Here is a 17,688-nt window from a genome sequence, read left to right on the forward strand (position 1 = left end):
ACTCTACAAAGTATAAAATATATACAGTGGTGCCTTGAGATACAAGTTTAATTCCGTCATGCGCTCGTTACGCAAAACACTTCCAGGGCCAAGCAAAACCTTTTGAAGTCTTTTCCAATTAGGAAAATAGAACAATAATATTGTACTTTATAAAAACATAGTCATAGAAATATCCAAATATAATGTCAAGAATGAAACAGTTTGTGCATTATTATTACCGTAAATTCCGGCCTACAAGCTGCAACTTTTTTCACAGGCTTTCAACCCTGCGGTTTATGCGGTGATGGAGCACTAGTGTTAGCGCACCTGGTTATAAGCCTCGGTATACAGAGTTTAACGCTGGCGCCGCGCTAACGCTAGCGCCGCACTAGCGTTAAACTCTTTCTGTGTACCGAGGCTTATAACCAGGTAGGTTCCGAAGAAGAGTTTCACAACGACTGCAAGTGACTCACTAAACACCCGTAATATATTGCATTATAGCACCGCCACATAGATGCTATTCATTCTATGGAGGTTTGCATCCTTCATTAGCGTTAAGCTAAATGTAAATCTCAAAAATTGGGTCATTGATCTCCAGGCACTGCTGTATTGTTCCCAAACCAAACCTGTCATATAGAATTTTTATCAATATATGTTTTCAAACTCACTGGAGTGTATAGGCGTACTTGTTGATGTGGCCAGCACATTAGCAAAAAGCAGCATGACTGAATTGTCGGAATGCTTCTGCAGTTACAATTTGTTCTGCCACGTTGACTCAAACACGCTTTTATGTGCTCGTGCCCGTTTACAAATCTAAACTGCAGTATAAGAAGGGGGGAGAGGAAATAAAACACAACTCTGCGTTCTTACGTGTTGTTGACAATCTGCAGCCTGTCGCCTTTCCGAAAGGTCAGATCGGATGCGGTCCGTGAATCATAGTCATACAGCGCCACGAACGTAGTGACACCTCCTGCAAGAGAGCGGCACGCTAATATGCGTTTAGGGAACAAAATGGTTGAGGACAACTGCGAGGATATTAACTGGAAAAGGCAGATGCAGCCCTTAATTCTAATTTGGCATAAATCCATAATTATTTCACATCTGCCCTAGGAGTAGATAGAACAATTTGTCGTGGATTAATGAGAAATATCGACCGATATCTGCAAAGGACAAAGCTATTACATCTATGGCTGCTTTCTGAAGTGCTGTGCATTCTTTTCCAATTTTTATCAACTTCACCATATGCACGTTTTAATGTGAGCGACCCCGCACAAGACAAGAAAACACATCTTGATTACATAACAGAATACGGTGTTTCCAACAACAATTGCAAGTCTCCCCCTCCAAACCAGATGCTTCTTGTAAGTGCCAGCACTGGCCTGTGAGTGGCACTATGGTGCCGCAAGGCATCCAGAACAGAAGTAGAAGAAGAAACAGAAGCTGCTAGGCTACATCGCATGGGCTAAAAGAAAAAACTTTTGGAGTCAGTTATGAAAGTTGAAGTCGGCCCATGGATGGGATCACTGGGGAATCTGTGGCTCAGCCGAATTCCGACATCCAACATCATAAGTATAATCGGTCAAAATCTTTTCGAGGCATCCGATAATATGGCTTTTGCTGACTTTGGGCCCGATTATCGGTATGTTACTTCAAATACTTGCAATAGAGAGCAATGGAGACTGTGGTAAAGAAATAAAGAAATGGGTCCAAGCGGGGTGGAAAAGTTGGCGGAGGGTGTCTGGTGCTCTATGCGACAGAAGAGTCTCCGCTAGGATGAAGGGAAAAATTAATAAAACAGTGGTGATGTACGGTTTAGAGAGGGTGGCACTGAAGAAACAACAGGAAGCAGAACCGGAGGTGGCAGAAATGACGATGTTGAGGTTCTCGCTCCGAGTGAGCCAGTTGGATAGGATTAGAAATGAGCTCATTAGAGGGACAGCCAAAGTTGGATGTTTTGGAGACGAGGTTAGAGAGGGCAGACTTCGATGGTTTGGACATGTCCAGAGGCGAGAGAGTGAGTATGTTGGTAGAAGGGTGCTGAGGATGGAGCTGCCAGGCAAAAGAGCGAGAGGAAGACCCAAGAAAAGGTTGATGGATGTTGTGAGGGAGGACATGACGACAGTGGGTGCTCGAGAAGAAGACGCAAGAAGAAGAAGATCGGTATGTTACTTGTCACCCTGCTGGACCAGCTTCTGACCACTTCCATTTGAAGATATGTCATCAAAATCCAAAAAGTGATGAATATATGTGAGGAGACAGCAAAAAGAAACTTCATACACTGACTGCTCACTGGCTAGCGCAACATTAATTCAACCATCTGGCCAGTCTAGACACATTAAGGCTTAATGTCAAGTCTGCAGAGCACCCTTTTAACGTCAGAGCTTTCAAGTGTATTTCACAGCCGAAGGTCGTAGAGAAGAGGGGGTGGGGGGTGAGTACTTCCTCCTCCAATGTTGACGTGTCTCAACATTTCTGTTGTCTGGGAAACTGTCTCAAGATTTACAATGATAAAAGCTTACAATATTCTCTCTGAGGTTCGTGTTCAACACAACAGGCCAACAAATGACATACGGTGTATTTCAGTTCCAGAAATGCTTCTTCTCTTAGGAGATAAACCCGAGTGCGCTGAGACCTCAGGTGATATTCACACAATTATGAGCAAAGTTAAGACATTTTTCTTCATTTTTGTTGGTCTTAAGGCCGTCGAGGCTCCTCTGCATCTTTGATTTTCACTTTAGTTCTTGTCAGATAATTGGCAAAAATGTTTGCCCTATTTTGAAAATTCATACATTAGAGAGGAGATGGTTCCAAATGAGGAATTCTGGGGGACATCGGTGGAGGCCTGCACTCCATTCATTTATTTGGCTCAAGTAATGCACTACAAATAAGAACGAAGCAGGGTTTGTCCCCGATTGCACTCCATTCTACTCATCAACCTCGGAACTTAGATGACACTGTATGTGGTGCAAAATGTAAAAAAAATATTTTGGGCTACTAATTCTCATGAGAAGGTTACTAGGCAACCAGCAAAGGAGCCACTGTGGGTCACCAAGAAGTGATTGCTTTCAGAGGGGGCACAACATGGTGGCTCTGGTGAGTCTCAGTCAGAGGCTGTCTAAGTAGAGTAATATTTGATGGCGTGGAATGGAAGTGCAAAACATACCTGACAAAGGTCCTCTCTGAGGCGAAGTGACAGTGCCTGTGGGGTCCACTCCTCCGAAGAGAGCCAGCTCAGGAGTGTTGGTGGGGGCATGCTGGTAGCCTTGGTAGCCCCGCCGGCCTGAGCCCCCCGCTGGGCTCCTGTTAGGGGTCTGGGTCTGCTGAGCGGGGCCCAGATGGTGGAAGTGGCCGCTGTCGGACCCCGTGCCGATGGTGCCGTCCACGCTCATGGAGCGCTGGCCCGGTTCCTTGGGCTTGCTCTTGCCCGCCCCCATGTGCAGACCTGGGATGACAGCCAACAATGAGTACCGACGCCCAACGTGTAGAGCTGATTAACGTTTCTCTGCGGTACTAATGATGTTCAGTTCAGCTTGGTTTTACTACATTTCACACTTGTTTCTTCCTCAAGTGAAGAGAAATTTACCAATGGATTGATTGCGCACACAAACGGAACAAAGACCATCACGGACTTCCTTTAACCTGGTCAACACTTCCTTTTTGTTGTGTGCAAACGATATATCTAAGGGAAGAAAAAACAACAGATTTAACTTGTATTTACATCCAGGCCCACACTGTGATACTATTTAAATCTACTACGTTGAATAAAAATAGTTTATAATCAAGCTGGCAAATCCTCTTTCAGTTCACGTTTGCTTAATAAGGTGACTCGAACGTACAAGGGTCACTCATGAGGTGCATACACTGCACTTCGGCCTGACGGAATCTACAGTAACAAACGGAAAACAATGCGCCATTAACAGTGTCAATTCAACCCGTCATCCTTGCAAGCGAGTATATTTTCATGAAGGGCACGTACTCCACCACGTAGTTGCCTTGGAGCGGCTCCAGTTTCAAATCCAATTGTTTGAGCGGCCAACTGGGCGACACGGACACCTTGACAGTGTCAACAAACGGGGTACTTTGCTGCCTGTCGAATCAGTGCACGTTAAACAAAAGTTGGGAGAGTTGGGCTACGGTGAAGCACGATAATTAGTTGCAAGTTGGAATTGCAGTCTGTTAAGTGCTAAAAGCACTTGTTCGCCAGGGAAATGTGTTACTTGCTTTTGTTTGTTCATTAGCATGATTATTGTGGCAAACTTACTTGTGCACACTTTTATACTTGCCACTAAGAGACCACGAGACCTTGGACTTGGACCACTATTTGGCACTATTTGGCATGATTGTTATGCCCTTGGAGAGGTTTGTAATTTCCAGACATACAAAGTGCTTGTGGGTTTTACGTAAATATGTTCCCCTTGCATACAGTTTTATAATAGCAGCTTATCCAAAAGGGAGAATCTACCACTATCGGCCATTATTGTTATGACCCGGACAAAGAAAACTGAAATGCAGATTACCTGCACCTACTGGACTGGAGTTGAATATTACATCGCAAAGTAACAACTGTAGACATTTTGGCCATCTCACATGTGCGTGGTTTCTCTTCCATACAGTTTTACACTATGTTGTGGGGAAGTGGTCGATGACTGTCCGAACAATTACCCTGTTGGAAGTTTTCGTTCCCTTTGTGTTGAAGGCGTCGATTACAGTCAATCAAGAATGTCGGCATTATCTCCATAAGCGCATCCCCAGAAAGTTGTGACTTTGTACGTGTGTGTGTGTGTGTGTGTGCGTGCATGCGTGGACCACGAGTGCAGACCTCCCTCCGGAAATCTGATGATGACTCACTGCGAGACCAGCTATTTCAGGCGGGCTGAAACAGAGACGGTTACACACGCATGAAAACTGGCTTGTTCCTGCCGTGGATGGAGGCTCTCTCAGTTCCAGACAGTGCGTTCACCGTTGTGTGTGGGAATGAGCAGCTGTTCCCTCGTCTCTGGGAAGCTCTCGCGCTCAACCTCGGTAGCATCTCACATCCTTTTTCCAATACATCCGTGTGGGTTTTTTTTTTTCCGAGTCTGAGGAGGCTATTAACAGACGAGGAAGGAGGAAGTGCCAGTGGCCCTAAAAAGAATGCGTAGGTGCTAGGATACAGCTGGGGCTCAACGGCTTTTCATTTTTATATTTAATTGTAATATGCTTGCATAATGACAGGTATGTCAAACGATAAGGAGGGAGCCATGTAGGAGTGCGTTCGTGAGAGCTTTGATACAATTCGTGCCAGGATGTGGTCTTGCCATGCTTCAGGGGTTGAAGTCGTCCTCGTGGCGCAACATTGAGTCACGCAGCGACAAGCCGCACCGACAGGTCTGCGGAACGCGTCAAATGTGGCAAGAATCAAAAGCTAGCAATCGGTTTCCGATGAGGGTTGCAGGTCAGCTGGAACCTATCCCAGCTGACTTTGAGTAAAAAGGCAAACCAGACCCAGGACCGGTCGCCAGTCAGTCGGAGGCCACATACAGCGACAGACAACCATCCTATTCTATACTACTCAGGGAAAATCTAAAAACCCATTTTAGCTACTTCCACCACTATTTCTAGATTTCAAAATCGATGGTATTCATTACTAACCACCGTGCCGCAACAATAGTGTGCCATGAGACAACATCGGAAAAATGTATCTTTATTCATTAACCCTGCCAGGGATGTATAGCGACAGGCACCTTATCTTCTCCTACATACCAGAGGATAATTACTCACACGTTTTGTGACATTTTTATTTATTCATGCGGGAGTCTTGTGCCTTGGCTAAACAAAGGTTGGGAATCACTGATCTAGAGAACGATATCAGTGTCGCAAGGCTGCTTGAAAATCTACTTCGAAATACGGTACATACAAAAGCGGCCCACGTGGAACGTCTGGGCCCGCGTACATAAACATCCGACCTCACTAGGGATCGCAAAAAAACGCTTACTTTCATAACCGGTTTTAACCCAACACCTGTAGCAAAAAAACGATTAACCGGTTTTAAAACCGGTACCATTGTGGTGTTTACATAATTCACCCGCGGGACCTCGAATTGGGGTGCGGGGTTCCGCACGGACTGTTTTTGTTGTTGCTCTTCCGGAGTGACGAGTTCACAGAGTTCCCCCCATTATGCGAGGAGTGTTTTGATGTCTGCCAATAAAACAAGTTTTGTTCCTGTGTCCGACACTCGGCCTTCGACTTCTTTTTCTCCGGCGCTACAACTTCTTGTAAAGTACTCCCATACTTTGGAGCGTTTCCTCGATGCCATGTTTGATGTTTCTTTGATTTAACTGAATGTTCTTTTGAGTCCAACTTTACTCTAACAGCGAAACTTGAAAAAAAGTGGAAATGATATTGAAAAAAATAGCGCAATGTGGAGTACCGGAACCGAAAGAAATGATTGGAAATTTTAACCGATTTCGAAAGTCCGATTACGGTTTCGGTTTTGAAAAAAACGAAAACCGGTTATAACCGGTTATTTGTAACCGGTTGCGATCCCTAGACCTCACACCGGCGAAGAGCTTCCCACCTTCTCCAAATACGGCGTCACAGTGAGCTTGTATCAAGATGCTCGGACACACGGCGAAGTCCGTCTCTTGGGGATAAAACAGGAGGGGCAGTCATTCACCAGAGCCCGGAAGATGACGGGAAGGAACCCAAAAGATGGAAAATCAATTAGAAGTGGGGCGGGAAGCAATTTCTCACACTTTGTCAGCTTGTCCAAAAGCATTCAAAGAATTACAGTGAAGAAGACACCTGAGCAGGAGGAGGCTATAACGGGAGAAAGAGAGCTGTGGAAAAATGACCCTTGTGCATTAAATACAAAATCAAGTATACTTGGGAATGTTAATATTGGACGCCACAATTGAGCTCAAGAGTACTTCCACAAGTACTCATGTTTATGGAAGATCCGAAAGGGACTACCCAATTAGTCCGATAAAGTGGGTGAAACCCAACAATTGATGAGAACTGAAAGCACATCTTATAGAAATCTTCTTCTTGGTCTTTTCCTTTCACCTTGTCCCAGTGGGGGTCGCCCCAGCATGTCATCTTTTTCTATCTAATCCTATCTCGTGCATCTTCCTCTCTAACCCCTACAGTCTTCATGTCCTCCCTCACAACATCCATCAACCTTTTCTTTGGTCTTCCTCTCACTCTCTTCCCTGATAGCTCCATCCTTACCATCCTCCTACCGATTTCCTCACTCTCTCACCTCTGGACATGTCCAAACCACCAAAGTCTGCTCTCTCGATCCTTGTCTTCGAAACATCTAACTTGGGCTCTCCCTCCAATGAGCTCATTCCTAATCCTATCCAAGCGAGAACCTCAACATCTTCTTTTTTTACCACCTCCAGTTCTGCTTCCTGTTGTCTCTTCAGCGCCACCGTCTCTAATCCATACATCAAGGCCACCCTCACCACTGTTTTATAAACTTTGCCCTTCATCCTAGCAGAGACTCTTCTGTCACATAGAACACCAGACACCTTCCGCCAGCTGTTCCACTTTGCTTGGACCCATTTCTTAACTTCCTTACAACACTCTCCATTGCTCTGGATTGTTGACCCCAAGTATTTGAAGTCGTGTCATGGTAGACATGACGGTGACCAATTTGCGGATAAGATGGAGCCTATCCCAGCTAGCTTCAGGCGAAAGGCGGACTACACCTTGAACTGGTCACCAGTCAGTCAGTCGCAGGGCAGACATCGACGCCATCACTGAGCAGGAATCTATCCCACACTGCCTGCACAATAATACACCAGACACCTTCCGCCAGCTGTTCCAACCCGCTTGGACCCGTTTCTAAAGCACATCTTATAGAAATGAATCTCAAAATTTGAATGCTCCCAAAAGGGGTTATAGTATGGAAAGTGGACAAAAATTATTTCCCATGGGAAACAAGTGTCTCAAAAGTTGGACAAGCATCCTGGAATGAATTTTATTTAGCAGTGAAGGTTCCATGTAGACACGTAGGAGAAAATCTTAAACCTCCAACACTACATTTTTCAGTTTTCAAGCATACTGGATGGTCGAATAATCAACAGTGATCATCAACGAAACATTAGCAGCTAGACTTGTCCAGTAACATTTTGTACACTATGTAAGAACACACAGCCTGCCATAACTAATATGCTAGTTATTATAATGACAAACGAAAAGCATTAGCGCTTTCTGGTTACATTTCAAGACAACAATAGTGTTGGCTCCCCCCCCCCCCCCCGATCTGCATTTATAATCCCGACGCGAACATTTGGACGTGACAAACGTGAATGAGTCACAACAGACGGTAAGAGTTGCTGCAGTGACCGAAGGAAGTCGCCGCTGCCAATGGATGAGTCCGATGAGAGCGTGGCGGAAAGGGAGCCGTGTGTGGCGTGGCTTCACTTTCAGCTCCTCAAGATGACGCACACATGCATGTTTGCATTCACGCTATGAAGGAGTGTGGAACAATAACAGTTTTGAACATTTAAACTGAAATTTGTATATTTTACAGACCCAAAAAAATGATGGGAGTGGGGGGGAGAAGCATCTTTTCTTACTGCTATTTGGCCAAGTCAATATCTTCGAGGGAGTAAAAAAAAAAAATAAAAAATACAAATAATTATTTGCACACCCCACAACATGACTACCGTTAATTTCCCGCCTAAAAGCCGCGAGTTCTTTTCAAACCCTGCGGTTTATGCGGTCATGCAGATCATTTGTGCATTTTTCTAACGGCCACAAGGGGGCACTCGAGCGGAAAAGGTGAGAATGAGACAGGTAAAATATATGTGCCGAGGAAGTGACTTTCACCGGCCCTGTTAGCGCTGCGCTAGCGTTACTGCTGTGCTCGCCTGTTGCAAGTTGTTGTTTAATTTTACCTGGGCTTGTTACCGTTAGCTTTAGCACAGCGCTAGCGTTAGCACTAGCGCGGCGCTAGCGTTAGCGTTAAACTCTTTCTGTGTCCCGTCTTTCTTTGTAAATATCTCTCTGTTTCAATGGGAGTTTCAATGTGGGCACTTGCGTCTTTTACCACAGCTTCTGCGTATTTATGTACCAAGTGGTATTTCCTTTACAAATGTACTCGGTGAGGCTTGTAACCAGGTGCGCTCTGTAGGCCGGGAATTACGGTAATTGGTCAGGACAATCTTTTAGAGACATCCAATTATCGGGCTACTGCTGAAAGTGGGTTTGGGGTGGGGGTGGGGGTGGGGGCTGCTCAAATTTGGTCTGGTTATCTGTATGTACGCAGCTTTAAAATTATGCATACAGATGGTCCACACAGGTTTGAGGGAGAGAATGATCCATTTGGGGCCAAGACTAAACAACGCACAATGTGACCAAGTGCTTTCTGAACTCATTTTGTCCGCCGACCCTCAGGACTCCCCCCCCCCCCCTTCGTTTTGTTTAGAGCGTTCTATCACAACCTGTCAAGAAGTGGAAGACAGGCGGAGAATGCTGGCATTTGCCAGATTAAAACATTTCCTTTTCCGACCATCTGCGAGCGCCGCCCGTGTGCGTCGCTTACTAATTCCACGAAGGAGGTCAGAGGTTGAATTCTTCTTCTCTGCGGAGGTGCCGCACTCTTTGTAAATAAATGACAGCCGAGGTGTCAATATTTGACGGGGCTTGTTAAGACATAAACGGGTACGGGATGAATAACGGACACGGGATGAATAACGGACACGCGATGCATTGTGTGTAGATGGGGAAAAAATAGTCGAGTGACGAAATTGTCACGCCTCTCTGACATTTTTCTGGGTCGAGGCAGCGTAAAGGGAACTAGACAGATGTCATCCCACATTGATACTACGTATCTCTGAAGGTGGAAAATTACCTGGTCAACTTCATACACCCATTTCCCTACAATTGCTGTTTATACCGAACAGAAAATGCGGAATATTAAGGCTGCTGTCACCAATATGTATATATATATATACTGTATACTTCAGCGATAATTCAACAGCACCCCCCGCCCCCCTCAAAAAAGGGAGCAGTATCAGAAAACAGTCATTTCTGCTTTACTCCCTTCAACTCGCAAGGTTATCCAAAGGTTAAAAAGCCCAGTGTTGCCCCCCCCCCCCCCCAATGATTCACACATCTCATTCACAGCCTAGCCCCCAAACCCGCTTTGCTTTCATGCAAATGAGCTGGAGCGCATCCACATCCCGGCCGAAACAGTGACCGTGAATGGATTTGGCTCATCGTTTTTAATTCTTACTTCCGTCGGCTTAGAAGAAGAACGCCGCCGTGTTCGGATTCGTTCACTCATTCCGCAACTCCCTGATCCGCATATCCGGACTGACTACAGTTCACCGAAATGTCCACTAAAGATACAGAACTGTATCTTTCCATGACCACAGTCCCAAGTCATCTTTGCCTGTTGAAATGAATGGAAACGCCACTGATCTGTTCCAGCTTCCCCAAAAATGTAATGTATAAATATTTTCCTTCATAAAAAAACATCGTCATCACAACTAAATCAAACGTAAAGATTTATAAAACAGTTTGATCATCAATGTGGTGATCATGATGACTTGACCAATACATTTTTTTTCATTGCTTGTGTCTGCACCTTTATGGAAGTAGATTAGTGCCCACCAGCATTTGAATTTGAAATGCCACAGAAAACAGGATTTGAATATGAAACGTAACGTGATCACATTTTCAATAATTGCTACAATTCGCTGTCTGAAATTCAACCGGCTACAGTTCGCTGTCTGAAATTCACCGTCTGTGCCACGAGGCAGAACACCCAGCCAATCGCAGTTACGCTTTCTTTGTCACGTGACGTCACATACTAAGAAAGCGTAACTGGATTGGCTGGATGTTCGGTTCTGACCTGAAGTAACCCTGCCTGGTGGCACAGACGGTGAATTTTAGACTGAATTGAAGCCGGTTGAATTTCAGACAGCGAATTGTAGCCAGTTGAATTGTTAACATTGAAAAGTTACACTGAAAAACAACTGTTGGAAATGTGATCACTTTACATTTCAAATTCGGTTTTCTGTGGCATTTCAAATTCAAATCCTGTTCCACTTTACATTTCAAATTCAAATTCTGGTGGCACTAATCTACTTCCATACACCTTCCCCACCTGGTGGCAGTATAACGCAGACACACAGCTATACATACGGACCTTCACAACTCATTCAGTAAGCTATAGTAATGTTTTTTTTTCCTCACCCGAGGATAAAGATTGTATGTCTGGGAGTAGTTATATTGTCCATTTACATGCTTTGCTCCGCCGTTTGTGTTCAAATATCAGTTACTTAAAGGGTTATTACGACACTGTGATACCAATGCTATTGCACATTTGAATTATTAGTTCACCATTAAGCTAAGCACACTTTCCTAAGGGAAAGCTAGTTTGACAGTCAACTTCAACCAGGAGTGTCTTTAAACAGCTTGAAGCTTTTTTTTTTTTGGAAGATGTGTTCACCATTTTCCAAACTGCTGGTTGTTGTGAGGAGAATTGAGGTTGCTCCCACCATATTTTGGTCAGAACGCATAAAGAGCAACAGATTGAAATTTTTCCGTGTTAAAAAAAAACAGGAAGTGTTTTGGATCAAGCAAGATGCAAGACATACAGTCATCATATTATAGAGCATATCGTATAAATAAAAATGGTTTGTGTCGAAAAAAAAATGTGTTTTTCTCCTGGACAGAGAAGGACACTTTGTATATGATTTGTGTAATGACGTACACAAGTATATAGAGTAAACGATCAATTCATTTAAATAGACTCGTTGCTCCATCTTATGATCGAATCTGTGATTGGTTATTGATTTTTAAAACTCTGCGATCCGCCCCAAAGATCCTTATTGTGTAAAGCCTGTTTAAAAATACCTACGCAGTATCAACATCATTTATTTCATAAGGCAATTTTAAAAAGTGTGGAACATCTTTTAGCAGGGATTATGGAAAATAACCCACTCGCATGATTGACTTTTGGGGGCCGCATGAAATGATGCGGTGGGACAGTTCCGGCCCCCGGGCCTTGGGTTTGACACCGGAGAGAATAACCTGCGTTCACTCCATATGCAACCAGAAGAGCAAAAATGATTTTACGATATCTTGCTCGATATAAGTAGATGGGGAGAGATTAAGAAAACCGGCCAGTTGTTGGTCAAGTGTGGCGGAGGGGTGGGGTGCCGCTAGCTAGCTGCCAGCCGGAGTAGCAGCTGTCAAAATGACACCGGAGGGGCGGAATAAAAAAAAAAAAAAGAGAGAATAATATTACATACAGCATTCCAGAATATGTCAGGGAAGCGGGGTTAATTGAACAAAAAAAAAAAAACGAAAGTGATGCCGAGGTTTATTCAGCCAGATGAGTCGAAACAGGTGCTGCTCCATTTTGAATTTCATTACATTCTTGCCGTTTTTTTTTTTTTTGTTACCAACCCCGACTACGTTTACTCAATTCTCGCTGTTAAATAAATGCTGGAGCCTGAACTGGGGAGATATTTTACGTTCTAAGCGTCGCTTTTTATTGTGTGTGTGTGTGTGTGAGGGTCGAGTCGGATCCACGACAACAAACGTTTGTGGACCCTCAGCTCGCTTGAATGGAACCGGCCGAGTGAAAAGACGCCCGCACCACGTTTTTTTTTTTGTAAGAAAAAAAAAAACATCGAAATTCAAAATGGACACAATTTACTCACCTTTTTTTTCTTCTTCCCCTCGAGATAAAGCCCGAAACAACTCAGAGACGTGTTAATAAATCCTCTCGCTCGTCCTCATTTGGCGAATAAGTGCACGTTTCTGCGGGGAAGCTGGCGAATCCCATTTAGCGGATTTCGATGGAGGACGACGGCTGACTGGAGCGTGGAGCAGACATCATGGCCCCGTGGAAGCGAAGGGAAGAAAACAACACACACACACACGCACGAAAAAAAACTGAATTAAATAAAGAAAGCAAAGCGCACGACGGCGCGCGCTTATTGGGCAGCGTGGAGTCCGTATTCACGTAGGGCTGCTGACGCCGCGTGGGTTCACGCTGAAGGCGTTGGCAGGCTTCATCAACCCCCCCCCCCCCACCTCCCACGGGTAGCTCTCCTACAAATGTGTCCACCCCCCCCCCCCACTCTCATGATTGATTTTTTTTTTTTTAGCACTAAAACCAATCCGTAAATGTCACACATGTCTATTTGAATCTATCTATCTATCTATCTATCTATCTATCTATCTATCTATCTATCTATCTATCTATCTATCTATCTATCTATATCTATCTATCTATCTATCTATCCATCCATCCATCCATCCATCCATCCATCCATCCATCCATCCATCATCCATCCATCCATCCATCCATCCATCCATCCATCATCCATCCATCCATCCATCCATCCATCCATCCATCCATCTCTCTCTCTCTCTCTCTCTCTATCTTTCGATCTTCAAATGCCATTTTTTGTTGGTGATCATTTCAACACTTTCCCCATCAATTAAAGTGGATATTGGATATTCATTTCCAACCCCCCCCCCTCCCACAGACATTTTAACTTTCTTACAGAAGCGTTAAGGTTCAGTGCAAACAATGACTGGTATTTGGAAGTGTTCCTAATTCTCTTATATGTGAAGAATACATGAGATTGTTGTCGCATCTCCTAAATAAAGTCACTGATGTTGTTGAGGTACACTTGTTTGACTTTGGTGCAGGCAGTGTGGGTTCAATTCCCACACAGTGAATGTGAGGGCAAATGGTTGCTCGTGTCTATAGCGCTCGTGCACCTACGTCATCAAATCACGCCACTGGCCGGAAGTGCCGGTCAAACAAAGCATTCTTCAATGCTAAGTCGGTTGGAGACACGAAAATACGTCTTATAGCACGACGCCCAAAGTCTTGTCCGATACCGTTAGATGTTTAGAAGGTACCTGGAAAATTTTGATAAACTCGACATTGAGGCCCCGTATTTCATGCAGAAATTTTCACCGATAAGAAATTGGACTGTTAATTTGCTTCTACTTGTCTTTGACAACTGGATCGACACATGGATCTGGTGAGTAAGTCGTCGAGATTTACACAGAAAAGTTTGAAAGCGTATAAAAGTCTGGATGGATACGAATACTTTGTTGCGTGATCTGTTCTCGTCAGGAATAAATCCCACATAGTGACGGTTTTGACGGCTCTTGAACGCGGAAATGTGTTCGGCGACACGTTAACCTTTGCCAGAATCCATCGATCTTTTCAGCTAGTAGTCAATACAAATACCAATATTTAAATAAATGACCCCTGGTTTTACACAAACGCGCATTCATTAACTATGATTTTAAAAAAAAAGAGGACTGAGTCATCTCCACGGAACGTACACGGAAGCGATTGCGGGCCGCACTTAACCTCCGCAGATGAGCCAATTTGGCAATGTAAATACTTCTTGGTAATTTGAGATTGAGAAGAATAATTCCTACCTGAAATGAAGCAATCACTACACAGGCGTGTGTGTATTTTGGTTGGGTGTCATCCATCACGTTTAATTGCAGAAATCCATCGATATTTTCTGGTCTTTTCAGCTGGTATTCATACAATGATCTCTTTGAATATCTGTCTCATCTGTTGTGACAACCAACAGCACAACAGGTCTCAGGTATTGTAAATATTCTCCTCCGGTTTAATGTCTCCCAGAATGTCGAGCAGCTCTGTTTGACCTGCAATATGGCGCCGTGAAAACGTTGACGTCACGTGCACGAGTTCTATGTGTGCCCTGCGATTGACTGGCGACCAGTTCAGTTGCGTATTCTGCTGGTAAGTCTGCTGGGATAGGTTTCTGTCTTGGATGGATGTTCTAAATAGCCAGTACTTGTCAGAAATTCCTGGCGCTTTTGAAACTTTCCCTCCCTGACTATTTTTTTTTCTTTTTATCAATTTGGTAGGGACACTCGTCCAGTTCTTGGGAATTTTCGTGTGACACATTTTCTCCACTTGATGATGTTTTTTGATGTTGTTGTTGTTGTTGTTGCAATGTTGCTTCTGACATAGAGAGCCGGAAGATTGTCAAGTTGACCGCTTGCCCTTGAAGAGCATTTAAGTCCCAACTGTGCGATTATCATAAAAACAAAACCTCAGAGGAACTTTGATGGTAAAACTTTTAACCCACAAAGAATCTACGCCCTGCAATGTTATCAAGTGTACAAATGTGAGATTTTCTTTTGCATGCAATTCTGTGAACGTCATTCACGAGAGCTCAGCCGCTGTAAATGAATCTAATACACTTTTGCAACTACACGAGAGCTAATCAGGAAGTCACGCCATCCAAAATGAGTCAATAGCCGTGTCCCAATTCATTTGCTGCCCTGTGACATCACAACGCCGCACGGAAGTTACTCACAGTCGGAGGCTCCTTCGAGTGCAGCCTTCTTATTCATAGCCCACGATTCCAGATGTTAGATTTTATGGGCCCTTAAAATGTTTGACAGTATTGCTCAAGTAACACCATAGCACTGTCACACAAGGCGGGGGTGGAAATATGTGAGAAATCAGGAAGGCTATAGAGCTCGTGCACGAGACGTCGCCGTTTGCACGGCGCCATATTGCCTGTCAAACCTAGCTGCTAGTCGTTGAACCGGAGCAAATTTTTCAAATTGCCCGAGACCTGTTGTGCTGTTGGTCACAACAGATGAGACAGATATTCTAAGAGATCATTTCATGGAATACCATCTGAAAAGACCAGAAAAGATTGATGGATTTCGGCAATTAAAGGGGATGGATGGGGCCCAAAGAAATACACACACCTGTGTAGCGATCATTTCAGGAAGGAATTTTTCTTCTCAATCTCAAATGATCAAGAAGTATTTATAATGCCAAGTTGACTCATTTGAGAACAATATGTGTTTAAAAATAATAATAAACAGTCTGTCACACAGACGTTTTCGGAGGTAAGCGTGTGGCAGCAATACGCTTCCGTGTACGGAGGAGACGACTCCCTGTCCTAAAAAATTTTTTCCAATCATGGTTAATGAATGCAAGTTTGTGTAAAACCAGGGGTCATTTATTTAAATATTGGGTTAGGTTAGGGTCCATCCCTATGTGGGATTTATTCTTGATTGAGAACAGATCCAGCAACGAAATATTTGTATGCGTGCAGACTTTTATACGGTTTCGAACTCTTCCGTGTAAATCTCGACGACTTGCTCACCAGATACATGTGTAGATCCAGTTGTCCAGGACAAGCAGAAGCCAATTAACAGTCAAGTTTAGAAAACATCGACTTCGGCATTAAATATGGATTCTCTAAGCTATTTGTCTCTCATTTTTCCACATACCTTCGTTTATTAACACCTTCTAAATGCTTAACGGTATCGGACAAAATTCTGGCTGTCGTGTTATAAGACATATTTTCATTTCCTCTCAACGGAATTAACTTGCAACAATGCTTTGTTTGACCGGTGTGACGGTCTGAGCGCTCCCAGTGCTGAAAAATCCCCTCGTGATTAATGCGCAAGGACGTATATTTTGTAAACTTCCAGCCAGTCTGCAACATCCCCATCCATGCTTCAACATGTGCCATTCGACAACTTGTCGCTGAGTGTTCATGTTCGCTATGGAGTCGAACACAGCGAACGTAGATGTATGTGTATATCTTTTTTTTCTATCAACTTTTGCTTTCAGGTTAGGCTACAGAGAGCGAGCACCTCCCGGATAAAGCCGAGAGAAGAAAATGCACGGTTCATCGAGTACTGAAGTGTGGAAAGTGAGGTTTCAAAATTTGTGTTGCCAATTTAGTTCAGTTTGCTTCCCTGTAGTTTAGAATTTAAAGTGTTCAATTAGCCTAATTTGTGCGTTCCTACCTCCTTCCATTTAGTTGCATCCATCCTCCAAATTTAGAAAACTAGCCAATGAACATAGATTTCTCCTCCATGAGTAAGCCCTCTAGCGCGACGTTTCGGCCTTAGTGGGCCTTTTTCAGGCACAGCTTACTCAAAATAAGTCAGTCAAAAAAGTCAGTCGGGTGAGGTCCTTTATGGACGTCAGTCTTGTCAATTTCCTCCACTCGATGTCACAATGTGAATTTTTTTTTTTTTAATGTCATTATAGGTTAAACTATGCTTTTAGAATTTATAAATGTGCCAATGAGCCGAATTGTTATACCTGGCTCTTTCCAAAGTGTCAACAAGTTACCACCATCCTCCGTAGGGTTAGGGTTTAGTTATAACGTATGTTAGCTCCCTCTATGTAGAAGAAGGGGAACTATGAGACCGGGGGGTTTCCCAGTAAGCGTCTGCTACATACCCAGAGTTCCCCTGTTAGTAACACGTGCGCATTAATCACAAGGAGACTTTTCAGCACGGGGGACCGCTCAGACCGTCACACCGGCACGGGATTTTATGACGTAGGTGCACGAGCTCTGTAGGATCACGGCCGAGAGTCGATCCCTGCTGACTCCAGGTGAGAGGCCTGGTAGACCCTGGACCGATCTCCAGTCAATCGCAGGACAACATAAGACAAGCACCGTCTTCGATGAACCTCGCAAGCTTTAGGAACGTAGAAAGAAGCCAGATTACGCGGGGAAAAACAAACTAACAAACAAACAAAACCATGAGAATGGGGAGAGGGAAACTCCGGGCAGGAAGCCCTTGAGCCACGATTTAAACCCCGCACCGCAGAACGATGAGGCAACAACTAGCCACTATTTCGCCATGCAGGCCTCCCACGGGCTAAAGTGTCCCCAACAGCAAGATATGTTTTTTTTCCGTCGGTGCCGCCGC

At 44.2% G+C, this 17,688-nt stretch overlaps 1 protein-coding gene across 4 annotated transcripts in view; it reads right to left on the bottom strand.

The window, feature by feature from the left end:
• The window catches only part of LOC133507609 (proto-oncogene tyrosine-protein kinase Src-like), a 29,496-nt gene extending 16,507 nt beyond the window's left edge, over positions 1 to 12,989 (bottom strand). For 3 of the 4 annotated variants that reach the window (XM_061832837.1, XM_061832841.1, XM_061832840.1), the window contains exons 1-3: positions 12,645 to 12,989; positions 3,143 to 3,421; positions 850 to 949 (exon numbers count right to left, since the gene is read on the bottom strand). In XM_061832837.1, the coding sequence (XP_061688821.1) occupies positions 850 to 949; positions 3,143 to 3,413 (371 nt within the window). In that variant the 5' untranslated portion in view covers positions 3,414 to 3,421; positions 12,645 to 12,989. Of the gene's footprint in view, positions 1 to 849; positions 950 to 3,142; positions 3,422 to 3,562; positions 3,655 to 12,644 lie in introns of those variants that run through there. The other variant, XM_061832838.1, reaches the window with a different exon arrangement.
• Positions 12,990 to 17,688: the final 4,699 nt, after the last annotated feature.

This window comes from Syngnathoides biaculeatus, chromosome 10, assembly GCF_019802595.1.
Source record: "Syngnathoides biaculeatus isolate LvHL_M chromosome 10, ASM1980259v1, whole genome shotgun sequence".
NCBI classification, from domain to species: Eukaryota; Metazoa; Chordata; class Actinopteri; order Syngnathiformes; family Syngnathidae; genus Syngnathoides; species Syngnathoides biaculeatus.